Source organism: Macrobrachium nipponense, chromosome 41 (genome assembly GCF_015104395.2).
Source record: "Macrobrachium nipponense isolate FS-2020 chromosome 41, ASM1510439v2, whole genome shotgun sequence".
NCBI classification, from domain to species: domain Eukaryota; kingdom Metazoa; phylum Arthropoda; class Malacostraca; order Decapoda; family Palaemonidae; genus Macrobrachium; species Macrobrachium nipponense.
In genome coordinates this window covers 58,194,890-58,210,795 of record NC_061102.1, presented here as the reverse complement: position 1 = coordinate 58,210,795, position 15,906 = coordinate 58,194,890, and the positions used below count along the sequence as shown (strand labels likewise).

General features: G+C 39.2%; 2 protein-coding genes across 2 annotated transcripts in view; both read right to left on the bottom strand.

Annotated features, from left to right (window-relative positions):
- Positions 1 to 1,856: 1,856 nt before the first annotated feature.
- Positions 1,857 to 5,892, bottom strand: LOC135212863 (ionotropic receptor 93a-like). The gene is made up of 5 exons (XM_064246629.1): positions 5,576 to 5,892; positions 4,748 to 5,098; positions 4,585 to 4,715; positions 3,120 to 3,306; positions 1,857 to 2,304 (listed from the first exon to the last, which is right to left on the bottom strand). The coding sequence occupies exons 1-5, from the start codon at positions 5,777 to 5,779 to the stop codon at positions 2,005 to 2,007; spliced, it is 1,173 nt and encodes a 390-aa protein (XP_064102699.1). The 5' UTR covers positions 5,780 to 5,892; the 3' UTR covers positions 1,857 to 2,004.
- The window catches only part of LOC135212862 (uncharacterized), a 30,024-nt gene continuing 19,914 nt past the window's right edge, over positions 5,797 to 15,906 (bottom strand). Inside the window, exons 3-9 of the mRNA XM_064246628.1 lie at positions 13,607 to 13,950; positions 9,349 to 9,436; positions 8,940 to 9,073; positions 7,500 to 7,616; positions 6,875 to 7,107; positions 6,664 to 6,795; positions 5,797 to 5,812 (exon numbers count right to left, since the gene is read on the bottom strand). Coding sequence (XP_064102698.1) covers positions 5,797 to 5,812; positions 6,664 to 6,795; positions 6,875 to 7,107; positions 7,500 to 7,616; positions 8,940 to 9,073; positions 9,349 to 9,433 — 717 coding nt within the window. The 5' untranslated portion in view covers positions 9,434 to 9,436; positions 13,607 to 13,950. The remainder of the gene's footprint in view (positions 5,813 to 6,663; positions 6,796 to 6,874; positions 7,108 to 7,499; positions 7,617 to 8,939; positions 9,074 to 9,348; positions 9,437 to 13,606; positions 13,951 to 15,906) is intronic.

Genomic DNA, 15,906 nt, shown 5'->3' with positions numbered 1-15,906 from the left:
AATTTCAAATATTTCTTTGCAGAGTTGCACGCCTGCCATGACCTGTAATGTTCGATGGAGGAATTCAGTCACATTCATTCCAAGGTGGGAATACCTTTGTTCGGTCACCTGTACGTAGACGCAATTCGATTGATATCAATTACTTACGTTAAAATGAAAAAAAAAAAAAAAAAAACACGTACATACGTATAATTTTGTGGACATGTTTACGAACTGCCACTTAGTTATTGGCAGAGATAAAATCACAAGTAATTGCAGGACGAATTCCGTCCCGTGAAATAAAGGCACCGAAGACTTGGCAATTTCAGCGGCTTAATCGTTTATCGCTTTCTCGTTCCGTTGTAGAGCGATAATCGTCTGTTGATATGATTCCCGGTTGGTTTGTTTTGCTCTTAATGAGGCGACATTAGAATTTATTATCACGGGGCGTCTGGTGTTCAGTGAACTTACCAGCTGTTGATGCGTGTGCACTATGTATCAGAGAGAGAGAGAGAGAGAAGAGAGAGAGAGAGAGAGAGAGCATACACTCTTTGCCATTAGAGAGAGAGAAGAGAGAGAGAGAGAGAGAGAGAGAGAAAGCAGGAACGCTTTTTCATAAGCAGAAGAGAAAGCATACACCCTTTCCCATTAGACGGAGAGAGAGAGATAGAGAGAGAGAGAGCATGAACGCTTTTATGCATGAATCTTTTCTGATTAGAAAGAGAGAGAGAGATGACTCTTTCCAACTGGAGAGACAACATTATGTGGAAATAGGATGCAGAATTTGCGTCAGAATTATAAAGAAATATCAAGGAAAATATTTAATAATTCCATATTACCGAAAGTCAAAGATTTTGATTAGAAGCTGACCATACAAAACAATTTCAAAAATCCCACACATATATACGAAAATATAAAGCATACGTTAAACACTGACGTCTCGAAATCTCAGCATTTAGATGAGAATATATTTCAAAACTATAGAGCTTAGTATTAACGTCGAAAGTCCAACAGAACAACTTACAATATCGCGGTCAGTTAAGAAACCCATGTTCCCAAGCTGCCAGGACCTGTAGTAGTGTTTCTCTGGTGATGCTACCTCTGGAACGAAGGGCGTAGTTTTTCGTTTAGATTCTCACTTTACTCGAGTACAGAGGGAAACTTATAAACGATTGGCCGACGTGGTATCATTTCAGAGCCGGATCTGACCAATGAGGTTGAAGCTTTACTGTGCCTTCGAGATTAAAAGAAAAAAAAAAACCATCTACGAAATTATAATATCATCTGCATTCTTAATCATTCACCCAGATGTAAAGACGTGACATTTGGTGAAATTAGCATATTTCTTTCTGCCGGGTTTCCATAGCGTAATCTATCCCTGCTGCAATTAATTTTCCTGGCCAAAAAAATGTTCATTGCAGTTCAATATTGCAATGCGAACTTCGCTGTCAGGAGAGGATGGTCGTAAATCTAATAGGTTAGATTTCAGGACCCGAATTGCCTTGCAGAAGAGGTACTCATACTGTCATACGTATACATGTAGTATTTGCTGGTAGATTTTGTACTTATTGTCCGTCATTACCTTTATTTTGTATAGTTTTGTATTTGTACGCTGGGCAACTATGATAATGATGAGACCTTGATATGATTATTGTAACAACATACACAAAGATAAGCATTCATGATTTTTATGTGTACGTTCGTATATATATATATCTATATATTATATATATATATATATATATATATATATATATATATAATATATAGTGTGTGTGTGTGTATTACATTTTTTTTATTAAAGAACTTATAGGAGGATTAATGAGTCATTCGATTTATGCTTCACTGACATATAATTTCAAGAAATTAGTCACCAAATACCTATATACTTTATCCAAATCGACGACAGTCACGATTCAATGATTTCATGGTCATTTATTTACTTAATTTGCTTCTCGAGGAAATATAACGTGTTTCTGAGCGACTGCATCCGTTGATTTTATCCACATTTCTTCGTCTTCCAGTTTAGCGCTGCACGAAGCAAGCGTGCAGCATCACCTCCACAGCGAACACAGAGCCAGCAACCTCGAGCCCCAGCAACAGCAAGAACAGCGGACCTTGCATGTGGACGATGGTCAAAGCCTGACTTGCTTCTGTGCGTTGGTCGCTCTTCGCTTCTTCCTCTTCTTCTTTTTCTTCAATTTCCTCGTCGTCTCCCGCCCGAGTTTCTTCTTCCTGCTGTTGCTGCTGAAAACGCTTCTTCTGTCGGCTGATTCGGCGAGCATCCTCGACGACCATGTCACCCCATTTCTCGATCAAGCCAGCCTGACGGGGACAGGGAGATAGGGGTAGACCTATAGCTCTATAGACATTGGGATATAGACATCTGCAAAGAATGACTCTCTCTCTCTCTCTCATTCATAAAATAATTCGTATTTTCTTTCTTTTGTTACAATGATAAACGGTTTTAATATCACCTATAAAGAATGGCGCTCTCTCTATCTATCTCTCTCTCTCTCTCATTCATATAATAATTCCCATTTCCTCTCATTTGTTATAATGATAAACGGTTATAATATCACCTACAAAGAATGGCTCTCTCTCTCTCTCATTCATATAATAATTCTCATTGTCTTTCTTTTGTTTTAATGATAAACGGTTATAATATCACCTACAAAGAATGGTTCTCTCTCTCTCTCTCACATATAATAATTTTTATTTCCTTTCTTTTGTTGTAATTATAAACGGTTATGATATCACCTTCTGCGGACACTTAACTAGACACAAATAAATTGAGAATTAAGCACCGAAATGATAAGAATTTGCTCGTTATTTAACAGAAATCGTCCCATCACGGTTAGAATACAGACACGAAACAATTCTTCATGAAATAATGACGTTCATACACTCGCGCATATTCTTAAGGCCCTCATACACTGAACGATTGTCTGAACGACTGTCAGTATCGTTCGCAAAAACACTGTGAAATGGCTTGTCTGAATGCAATATTGGGCGGAGCTTCGTGTCTGAAGAACGATCTCAGCGGGAATCTGTCACGACTAGGTGTGTGTGGGACGATAACGACAATCGTTCAGACAGTCGTTTAGACAATCGGTGAGTGTAAAGGGGCCTTTACTGACCTCATTAAAAGCCTGGATGCATCGGTCAATGACAGGCTTGAAAGGGGCGTCCCGTATGATGGGCCAAGCCGAATAACCGGGCCACACGTTTTGGCGCGCAACGTAAAGGCGGCTGGATGACTGGAGGGGTGTAAAGTGACGGGCTATCATCAGCTCCATGAAGCGTCGCTCGTACATGTAGGCTGAACTAAATGAAATAGTATGTATGTATATATATATATATATATATATATATATATACTATATATATATATATATATATATATATATAAGTCATATCACATTACCGTGATTCATATACCTATATCGAGCTACAATGTCCTTTAATATCTAATTCGCTCTACCTCGGAATTAATATATTTTCATATGAAAATATATTAATTCCGAGGTAGAGCGAATTAGATATTAAAGGACATTGTAGCTCGATATATGTATATGAATCACGGTAATGTGATATGACTTATGTAAATGCTACGTGTTGTCAAAAAGCGCTACTTAACTACCGGAGTCGAGGCGGGTTGATGTTGTCTCTAAACCAACGAATACTTCAGCGCGAGAAAGTATTTGAAGGTGAGAGACGGCATATACCTTTAAGCCTCTCGCGGTGGTTGGGTGGTATAGCTTCCACTGACGTTCCTGGATTTATAATGTACCTGCGTTCGCGCCCAAGTACAGGTAAATCTATTATCGAGAAAAAATTCCCCTTCGGTTAAGCACATATGAAAATATATTAATTCCAAGGTAGAGCGAATTAGATATTAAAGGACATTGTAGCTCGATATATATATATATATATTATATAATATATATATATATATATATATATATATATGCTAAACTAAAGGGAAATGTGTTTTTTATGTATATATCTAAATTGTGTTTTGGGTCTTCCTTATCAAATAATGGCTGAACTAAAATGAAATGTGATATATATATATATATATTATATATATATATATATATATATATATATATATATATATATATATATATATATACATAAATTGTTGTTTTGGGTCTTCCTTATCAAAAAATGAACCGCGAAGAATGTATCTGTTTTCGTACTACAAACTGGCATTACGGCGTCTTTAATACAGTTGCCATCGCCACAGAATGTGTAATTCGCTAAAATGATTTTATTCTCGAAAACAAAACATGACAGAATGTATACTTTCAACATTTTAAAAAGTTTGTTTTTGGATGAAAAAAAATGACAATGGTCACATAATACGTAATTCGCTAAACTGATTTTATCCTTGAAAAAAAATCTTGACAGAATGTATAATTCTTAAAATTTAAAAAGTCTGTTTTTGGATGAAAGGTTTTAGCTATAAACGCCACGAGAAAAAAAAATGAGATAGCACTGCCTATGCGAGAGCTATAGTCCTAATTGCTGTCAAGATCTACATAGATTTTTAGACTTTGATTGCTGTAATCAGTTAGCTAAGTTTTCCATCCGACTCACTTGGAAGCCTCGGCCATTTGCAGGCCTTCCCAGAAGGAGTCTACGAAGGTCACCCTTTCGCTGAGAGTTCGAAATTCGCTGGAGGGCGACTGCTTGAAGCCGTTGTAGAAGTCAACGGCGTCTGGAGGCATCGCTATCCTACAGGATTGAGACGTTTAATCACTCGCTTATAACTACACGGTGCTATAGATGTAGCACCTTCGAATATAGCATAACTGCCAGCAAAAGTCGTAAATAAGAAAAGGTTCTCATACTTGGCGTTCTTCGCTAGCAGCTGCGGGAGGTTCTCTGCCCTGGGCGGGTATTTGGGTATGGTCAAGAAAGCGGTTAGGTTTCCCCTGTAGGCCGTGCCCATGATGAAGGCGAACACCACCCAAAAGCCCACCAGAAGCCTCGCCGAATTCGTCGTGGACGGTTCGCTGGTGAAGTTCTGACCAAGGAGAGTTCCAGTCATTTCCAGGATGATCCTTCCAGGGAGACCCTTGTTCTCGCGGGTATTTCCGATATTGGTGATCTTTGAAGGCAAGAAGGCAGTTAGTACTAGGGGGAGTAGTAGGCTACATCTTTCAAATTCGCGTTATGAATTGTCGAATGTTATACAAACGAACTGCAAGGAAATAATAAAAGAAAATAATAATAATAATAATAATAATAATAATAATAAATAGGTATGATTTATCAGAAACACAAATGTAACAGAACAATGAAAAGTCCGACTGCAAAAAGTAGTACTAAGGGGAGTAAGTCTTTCAAAATCCACATTATGAAATGTCGAATGTTATACAAAACGAACTGCAAGGAAATAATAACAAACTAATAAAAATAAACAGGTGTGATTTATCAGAAGCACCAATGTAATAAACAATGACAAGTCCAACTGGAATAACTGCTTAAAAATGAATGCAAAGCCACGATACGGTTGCAATAAACGCAACCAATATGGAGTCATATAATCTATCGAACGCAGAATTAAATCAATATCTAGACTAACCACGATGAAAACGACGGGCATGATAATCATCATGGCCAGGATCGAAGCCCAGACTTGACCGGTCAGCGGATAATAGAGGCTTTGCCAGCGGGGCTTCAGCGTAGGCTTGGCCATACTGAACGTCAGCGTGGCAGGCTCAATGGGGACTGTGAAATCGAGTTCCTTCAGGAGGTGGGGCATGATGGCCAGCTTCATCGGGGACATGAAGGACACGCGTTGCTTCACCAGGAGGATGACCTGCGAGAGAAGTTGTTGTTTAATCAGAGAGTCAGTCAGTTAATCAATTTTGTCATCAATGGACAGAATCGTGAGAGTTACTAACAACTTTTGTTTTCGCTATAAGGATCAGAGCTCGGAAAAGGTATCTTAGTGAGTTAGTTTTCAATTAACTGCGATCTCTTTTAGTGTTCTCTTTACTGACTGCAAACCACCAATCGGGAAATCAATAAAAAAGAAGTTCAACTCCAGAAGACGTAAACCAGATAACCTTAAAATCGATTTCTCCACGACTTTATGAAATAATATCACACATCTCGTGACGTCAGAAAAAATCTGTTTTCTCAAGGTTTTAGAACTGGATTTTGAAGCATATTCAAAATAATGATAAAAAGACAGCAGTGATTTTAATAAGTTGAGTTAAGTATGATTTCGTTTATAAAAAGTAGAACGTTCAAAGCAAGATTTATATTGTTAAAAAGCACTTGGGGATACATGCCAATATTTTTTTTACTTCAAAATATGTCCATTCCATTTTTTGATAATTACTTTTTTTTATTTACGTAAATAGATTGTAATGCATATACAATATTATAAATAGAACGTTCAAAACAAGATTTATATTGTTAAAAGCACTTGGGGATAAATGTGAAATGTTTTTTCCTTCAACTTTTGCTTCAGTTAATGTAAATTACCCTCTAAACTAGTCTCTAATTACTTCAGGTATTTCTCAGGGTAGAGCTGGAAGCTCCTCTCTCTCTCTCTCTCTCTCTCTCTCTCTCTCTCTCTCTCTCTGTTATCAACCCCCACTGAATCACTGGCAACTTTTGCTTCAATCAATGTAGTACCCCACTCAACTAGTCAGTAATTACTTCAGGTATTTCTCAGGGTAGAGCTGGAAGTTCGAGACCACCGTCAGACCGTCCTCCTGGGACCAGCTTCCTACCCTGACCATCTGTCCTCGTCCACTCCTGCCGTATGGCAGGTAGCTGTAGACGCCGCCCCTAGAAATGAATGAACCAGTTAGTCAATAAATTATCTATATATTATATTACACTGCGTTATATTTACATAATCACCCACCTAGAGCCATCAGCCTTATCGTCGAAGTTCAGAACCATGGCGTTGGTCATGGAGAACACCCAGCTGGATTCCAGGAAGTCCCTCAGATCGTGCAGGGGAAGCTTCGTCACGGCCAGGACCTTCGTCTCCCACAGAAGGAGCCGATCTCGGTCTACACACCGGGAGAGCTCAGCCAGAAAGCGCGGGTCCTCGCTGACTGTCAGCAGGACGACGCATGGTGACGTCTGACGAAGCTGAGAGAAAGTCAAATTGAATCTTCGCTCTAGATTCTATATTCAAATGCGATTGCAATTCTGCTCCACCGAACCTACAATGTTGCCAACTGTAGGGTAATTGCCCTACGCGTAGGGTAATCTGGGCAAAATCTTGAACAACGGGGCAATATTTTCAAGTGTAGGGTAATTGTAACAAGGTAGATTTATATCAATATACTTATTAGTATTCATGATATTGCATATAAACATAATCTAAAGATTCATTTATTATCATAGCCGCAGAATGTTGGGTCATATTCAGTTATGTAGGATTATTTCTCGTTTGCTGTAGGGGGTGTAGGGTTAGAGCGGTTGGCGTCACTGCCGAACCATGGCGGTAAGAGGGAATGTTTTTGGGCTTCATTCCTTACCTGCTTCATGTGACTGACGGCTTCGGCGAAGCTATCTCTGGTTGAATTGGAGTAAGGGTCGAAAGGATCCAGTCCAAAAATAGCAGTGCCTGACCCACCAACGACAGAACCAGACAACTGCAAAATGAGAATAAATACAATCAACAGGGCTCTTTTTAGCTTACTCGGGGAGTAAGCCTACAAACTATACTATGTTGTTTTCGTTGTTCCTCCTTTTGTTGTTCTTATTGTGGAGGGAGGGGGTTAGGAAAGCCCTATGGAAAGTCTAAAAAGGTCTGAGAAAGGTGTTTTACGTTGAGTAAAAGATACAGGAATTTTAGGAGGGGATATTTATGATTTATTTATTGGAGTGAAATGTAAACAAATAAATAATATGCATATTAAACAGTAAAGAAAAACTATTTCTAATAAAATGTAGCGTATTTATTTCAATTTCCGTAGATGAAACAACGCTCTATTTGACCGTAGATGTTAGCATGCTCCCCGAGTAAGTTGGAGGTCGGATCACCCCTTGTTCTTACGCATTTACGAACGTCGTCCATCTAAAGATACTTTTTCTTTCTCCTTCTAATTCTCTGTCGTTTCTACAAGCGCAGAATTCAGGAGAATATGCTTTGAACATCTTTGTAATTATATTATCGCCAACTACGGGAATATTTTCTAGTCGAATCAAAGTAATGAATAACTAAACCTAACGATAGCGCGCCAATGAGCATACTCAGTGGCGTGACCGGTATCGTCTTAGCCTACCACCACGGTAGCCGCCAGTTCGATTCTTGGCATTCCACTGAGGGGTTAGAGATGTGTATTTCTGGTGATAGAAGTAGTTCACTCTCGACGTGGTTCGGAAGTCACGTGAAGCCGTTGGTCCCGTTGCTGAATAACCACTGGTTCCATGCAAAAGTAAAATCACCATACAAACAAACAAACAAGTTAGCGCGCCAATATATGCAAGTATACGAGCTGAATCGAGAGAAGACGCTTAATTCTATACTTTTGTTGTGAGATGAATAGGCATAAATTCTTGACTACCATAATGTTCAATTTTAAATATAATACTAAAAAAAGACCGGAATAGTGCCATAATAATGAGCGTTGTATATATATATATATATATATATATATATATATATATATATATATATATATATATATATATATGCAATCTGGATTAGTAAGAAAAATAAAAACACAAAAGAAGAAACGTGTGCCCTTGTTAAATGAAAACTAACTTATGACAGGTGGCTGTTGAGAAATTTATTTAAAGAAAAATCGAAAATCTATTCAGCAGAAAGTACATTATTTTTACTTCTGGTTCTTTCTGACCGATAGTAATTGTAAATATTGTATGTATATTTGATTTTGTAATGTTTTATAACACCCTACGTATTATGTAATGACCGATTTTTTTTTCTAATAAAAGGGAGAGAAAAATCTCACCTCTTTCAAGTGAGGAGAAGTTACGCCGTTGTCCGCAACCATTAGAATGGCACAGTTATCGGGAGTTGGTGTTGAGCCCAGAATATGCGATATTGTGTCGCTCACATTCTGGTAATGGTAGTTTTGTTTTCCTTCTACAAAAAAATAAAAATAATTACGAGCTTTAATTTTCAATCAACTTTCATCTCTCTCTCTCTCTCTCTCTCTCTCTCGTTTATATTCTACACTGTCTCTGGGTAAGTAAAATGTATAGTTTCTTGCCCTCTAATGCCACTTGTATATATATCTACACACACACACACACACACACACACACACACATATATATATTATATATATATATATATATAGTATATATATATATATATATATGCACACAAATATACGTATTATTCATTAGTTATCATACCTGTGTAGCGAAGTAGAAACGCAATACTTTTGTTAGTTAAAAGCATCACAGCCAATTGAAGAATGAATTCCGACGATTTTTTCATTATCTGAAATAATAATAATAATAATAATAATAATAATAATAATAATATAATAATAATAATAATAATAATAATAATAATAATAATATATAATTGATGGACTCCTAAGGAGGCAGGATGCAACCCGGAACCCCACACTATAAATACCACCCAGTCGAATTGGAGGACTGTGATAGAGCACATATATACAATAATAATAATAATAATAATAAGCCGAACCAAGTAAGAGACTCTGAGAAAACATATGGAGCAATCCGGTATCACACAACAAACATGCAACATGGCTCCAGGAAGCCAAGGAAGAAGAAACAGGGAGAATAAAACAAAGATTCACAGAGATCAAGACAGACACAAGTCAGACACCAACCTAAAGAAAATGCCAAAATCTGGAAAGCCCCAAGTCCTGATGAAGTCCATGGATACTGGCTCAAAAACTTCAAGGTCCTACACCCACGAATAGCAGAACAACTCCAGCATTGTATCTCAAATCACCATGCACCCAAATGGATGACCACAGGAAGGACATCCTTAGTACAAAAAGACAAGAGTAAGGGAAATATAGCCAGTAACTACAGGCCTATCACCTGCCTACCAATAATGTGGAAGTTACTAACAGGTATCATCAGTGAAAGGCTATACAACTACCTAGAGGAGACAAACACCATCCCCCACCAACAGAAAGGCTGCAGAAGGAAGTGTAGAGACACAAAAGACCAGCTCCTGATAGACAAAATGGTAATGAAGAACAGTAGGAGAAGGAAAACCAACCTAAGCATGGCATGGATAGACTATTCGACATGATACCACACACATGGCTAATAGAATGCCTGAAAATATATGGGGCAGAGGAAAACACCATCAGCTTCCTCAAAAATACAATGCGCAACTGGAATACAATACTTACAAGCTCTGGAATAAGACTAAGAAGAGGTTAATATCAGGAGAGGGATCTTCCAGGGAGACTCACTGTCCCCACTACTCTCCGTAGTAGCCATGATTACCATGACAAAAGTACTACAGAAGATGGATACCGGGTACCAACTCAAGAAAAGAGGCAACAGAATTAACCATCTGATGTTCATGGACGACATCAAGCTGTATGGTAAGAGCATCAAGGAAATAGATACCCTAATCCAGACTGTAGGGATTGTACCTGGGGACATCAGGATGGAGTTTGGAATGAAAAATGCGCCTTAGTCAACATACAAAAGGGCAAAGTAACAAGAACTGAAGGGATAAAGCTACCAGATGGGAGCAACATCAAACACATAGATGAGACTGGATACAAATACCTGGCAATAATGGAAGGAGGGGATATAAAACACCAACAGATGAAGGACACGATCAGGAAAGAATATATGCAGAGACTCAAGGCGATACTCAAGTCAAAACTCAACGCCGGAAATATGATAAAAGCCATAAACACATGGGCAGTGCCAGTAATCAGATACAGCGCAGGAATAGTCGAATGGACGAAGGCAGAACTCCGTAGCATAGATCAGAAAACGAGGAAACATATGACAATACACAAAGCACTACACCCAAGAGCAAATACGGACAGACTATACATAACATGAAAGGAAGGAGGGAGAGGACTACTAAGTATAGAGAACTGCATCAACATCGAGAACAGAGCACTGGGGCAATATCTGAAAACCAGTGAAGACGAGTGGCTAAAGAGTGCATGGGAAGGACTAATAAAAGTAGACGAACACCCAAAAATATACAGAGACAGGAGAATCACAAACAGAACAGAGGACTGGCACAACAAACCAATGCACGGGCAATACATGAGACAGACTAAAGAACTAGCCAGCGATGACACGTGGCAATGGCTACAGAGGGGAGAGCTAAAGAGGGAAACTGAAGGAATGATAACAGCGGCACAAGATCAGGCCCTAAGAACCAGATATGTTCAAAGAACGATAGATGGAAATAACATCTCTCCCATATGTAGGAAGTGCAATACAAAAAATGAAACCATAAACCACATAGCAAGCAAATGTCCGGCACTTGCACAGAACCAGTACAAAAAGAGGCATGATTTAGTGGCAAAAGCCCTCCACTGGAGCCTGTGCAAGAAATATCAGCTACCTTGCAGTAATAAGTGGTACAAGCACCAACCTGAAGGAGTGATAGAAAACGATCAGGTAAAGATCCTCTGGGGCTATGGTATCAGAACAGATAGGGTGATACGAGCAAATAGACCAGACGTGACGTTGATTGACAAAATCAAGAAGAAAGTATCACTCATTGAAGTCGCAATACCATGGGACACCAGAGTTGAAGAGAAAGAGAGGGAAAAAATGGATAAGTATCAAGATCTGAAAATAGAAATAAGAAGGATATGGGATATGCCAGTGGAAATTGTACCCATAATCATAGGAACACTAGGCACGATCCCAAGATCCCTGAAAAGGAATCTAGAAAAACTAGAGGCTGAAGTAGCTCCAGGACTCATGCAGAAGAGTGTGATCCTAGAAACGGCGCACATAGTAAGAAAAGTGATGGACTCCTAAGGAGGCAGGATGCAACCCGGAACCCCACGCTATAAATACCACCCAGTCGAACCGAAGGACTGTGATAGAGAAAAAAAATTAATAATAATAAAGCTACCAGCTGGGAGCAACATCAAACACATAGATGAGACGGGATACAAATACCTGGGAATAATGGAGGGAGGGGATATAAAACACCAGGAGATGAAGGACACGATCAGGAAAAGAATATATGCAGAGACTCAAGGTGATACTCAAGTCAAAACTCAACGCCGGAAATATGATAAAAGCCATAAACACATGGGCAGTGCCAGTAATCAGATACAGCGCAGGAATAGTCGAATGGACGAAGGCAGAACTCCGCAGCATAGATCAGAAAACCAGGAAACATATGACTATACACAAAGCACTACACCCAAGAGCAGATACGGACAGACTATACATAACACGAAAGGAAGGAGGGAGGGGACTACTAGGTAGTAGAGGACTGCGTCAACATCGAGAACAGAGCACTGGGGCAATATCTGAAAACCAGTGAAGACGAGTGGCTAAAGAGTGCATAGGAAGAAGGACTGATAAAAGTAGACGAACACTATACAGTCAGGAGAATGGCAAACAGAACAGAGGACTGGTACAACAAACCAATGCACGGACAATACATGAGACAGACTAAAGAACTAGCCAGCGGTGATACATGGCAATGGCTACAGAGGGGAGAGCTCAAGAAGGAAACTGAAGGAATGATAACAGCGGCAGAAGATCAGGCCCTAAGAACCACATATGTTCAAAGAACGATAGATGGAAATAACATCTCTCCCATATGTAGGAAGTGCAATACGAAAAATGAAACCATAAACCACATAGCAAGCGAATGTCCTGCACTTGCACAGAACCAGTACAAAAAAAAAGGCATGATTCAGTGGCAGAAGCCCTCCACTGGAGCCTGTGCAAGAAACATCAGCTATCTTGCTGTAATAAGTGGTATGAGCACCAACAAGAGACCAGACGTGACGTTGATTGACAAAATCAAGAAGAAAGTATCACTCACTGATGTCGCAATACTATGGGACACCAGAGTTGAAGAGAAAGAAAGGGAAAAAATGGATAAGTATCAAGACCTGAAAATAGAAATAAGAGGGATATGGGATATGCCAGTGGAAATTGTATCCCTAATCATAGGAACACTAGGCACGATCCCAAGATCCCTGAAAAGGAATCTAGAAAAACTAGAGGCTGAAGTAGCTCCAGGACTCATGCTAAGAGTGTGATCCTAGAAACGACGCACATAGTAAGAAAAGTGATGGACTCCCAAGGAGGCAGGATGCAACCCGGAACCCCACACTGTAAATACCACCCAGTCGAATTGGAGGACTGTGATAGACAAAAAATTAATAAATAAATAAATAAATAAATAAATAATAATCAAAAGCTCACCCAAAGAAAACTCTGACCATTGAAGAATTTTCTTCACTTACGATATTGGTATATGTATGTATGTACATAGTAAATTCAAGTATGTAATATAATTCAAATAAAAAAAAAAAAGATGTGTACAATCTAAGCTGGATATGTATTGTTACAAAGATGATAATACTCTCACCGGATAAAATTCTGAATGTGATGCTGTTAAAATTCTAAAATTTTCTCTAGTAAAAGATAAAAAAAAAAAAAAACTTACGTTCGAGCTGACGGTGTTAGCTGAGAGATCAAGCTGGAGCTAGCTAATAGCCTTATGCCAGCACCGTGGAGCCTTCTTCTTCTTCTTCCTCTTCGAAGTAGCCGTTACGAACGAATGCCCAGTGACCAAAGGGCGGCGTTTCTTGTCTTTTCACACCTCTCCAATTCCTTGGTTTTGCGCACTTGCCGCATTATTTATTGATTCGGTCAACAAGGAGAAACCGTCAACACGGTGCTATGATCGGGAATTCCTTTTGAAGTAGTCTCGAGTCTTTTGTTTTTGGTTGTTTCATGTTTTTATCGAATTCCTTTTCAACTTGCCGTCAAGCTGAATGGTAGATATGCCTGAGGAACAGGGGTCTTTTATATTCTATTTTATATGGCGGCTGGAGTGAATAGTTTTTTTTTATATATATACAAAGTTGCAATCTTATTACGAAAGTTTAGAATAACGTCAAACGCCCCCATGAGCTCCTTCCTTCAAGAAAATTCACAATACAGCATTCAACAATACCCCCTAAGACTGGTGGCTGACGTAACATTCCCCCCACCCAAAATAAATTTAATTAATTTAATTCACCATCACAAGAACAAGCCGAATTACCAACTGTAGCCCCTAGACCTACAGCCCCCTACCAGCAATTGTCACCTTCACGGGAAGTACGAGAAAGACAACTTCAGCAGGTATTCTCTCTCTCTCTCTCTCTCTCTCTTAATGGCTGCTTTTACTAAAAAGAAGAGGGAAAGAAATAAAGTTCTGTTGGGTGCCTTCTCATGTTGGGGTGGCTGGGAATGAGAAAGCTGACCAACTTGCAAAGTCTGCGGTCAGCTCCCCAGAACCCACAAGATGCCTACTACCATATCGGGATTTGTATCCTCTAGTAGGTCAGAGAATTAAAAAATGTTGGCAGTCCCAGTGGGAGGATATTTTAAACAATCAAAAAATGCGTAGTATCACGTCTTCAGTGTCTCCTTGGTCATATCCATATGTGCCAAGGAGACAAGAAACGATGTTGTGCAGATTGAGGATTGGACATACAAGACTCACCCATGGGTTCTTGATGTCTCGTGAAAATCCTCCGTTTTGCGAGAACTGTACTGTGCCCTTGACTGTGAGACATTTGCTGGTTGAATGTCCCAGACTTGGGAATTTGAGACATAGTTTCATGTCTTGGGGTCGTGACAGAGTAGGTAATTTTATCCTAGCTACAATTCTTGGAAAGGATTGTAATATAGAGCAGTTATATATTTTTATGAGGGAGGCTGGCCTCCTTAACCAAATTTAAATTATACAGATTGTCTATATAAGAACTTTTATATATGAACAAAATTTTTATATAATATATTTATAGATTTTTATATGAAATTTATCAAAAATTTAATTTTTTTATATTTAATTTATTTCGGTGTCAATTACCCAGATGTTGTGACGCCAGATATAATACAGAATCAATCAATCAATCTCTTTCTGTCACACTTTCCCTTAATCGCACGCTGCTGATAAGGCGCCTGATAGCGGATTCATGTCACCGCAGCCAAGAGATCAGCTCGGCATTCTGAACTAGCTCTGAAGTCGGGTTTTGGCGCGTCTAGAGAAACAGCTGTGACTCGTATAAACTTTATTCCTTTAATCTAGTATACTAACTTTTGCTCTAGTGATCTTACAAGAAGTCTTTCTTGTCACAACTTGATGGTAGTAAAACTTATAAGTCAAGGTGAAGTCACAACATCCTGGTTGTAAAACGTATGAGTCTAGGTGAAGAGTGCGCTTGTTAGGCCCCGTCCACACGAGCGAGCTCTGCTCGGTAAACTTTGCCTCATTGCGAGGTAAGCCTGTTGAACGCATTTATGCTGCTGTCCAAACGACGGTGGTTGGGTAGTGAAAGACTGGCAGTGACTGACACAGGATCAAGTTGTGTAGGGCAGCATGGATCGCAGGACACGCGAGAAAATCGCGCTGTCTATTGTTATAGCAATGTGTGCAAAAATAAAGGCAACAAAGCAGAAAAGGATGTGGTGTAAAGAGTGGTTACGAAGAAGAGAAGACATAGGAAGTCACGTGACAATATTGCGGGAACTGAAAAATGGTTATGAGGCAGATTCCATCAACTATATGAGAATGGACCCTAACAGTTTTTATAACATCTTATCGAAAGTGGAACCATATATAATGAAAGAAGATACCAACATGAGGCAAAGTATTTCAGCTGAAGCCCGACTGCATGCAACATTACTTTTTCAGTCAACAGGATGCAGCTACAGATCACTACAATACAGCACAAGGATTTCCAAGCAGAGTTT

Coding starts and splice junctions, on each gene's coding strand:
- LOC135212863 (XM_064246629.1), bottom strand. CDS start 5,779: ATGTCCCCGATGAAGCTGGCCATCATGCCCCACCTCCTGAAGGAACTC. Junction 5,099..5,575: donor TGCCCGTCGTTTTCATCGTG/GTTAGTCTAGAT, acceptor TTGCCTTCAAAG/ATCACCAATATCGGAAATAC. Junction 2,305..3,119: donor GCATCCAGGCTTTTAATGAG/GTCAGTAAAGGC, acceptor TGTCCCCGTCAG/GCTGGCTTGATCGAGAAATG.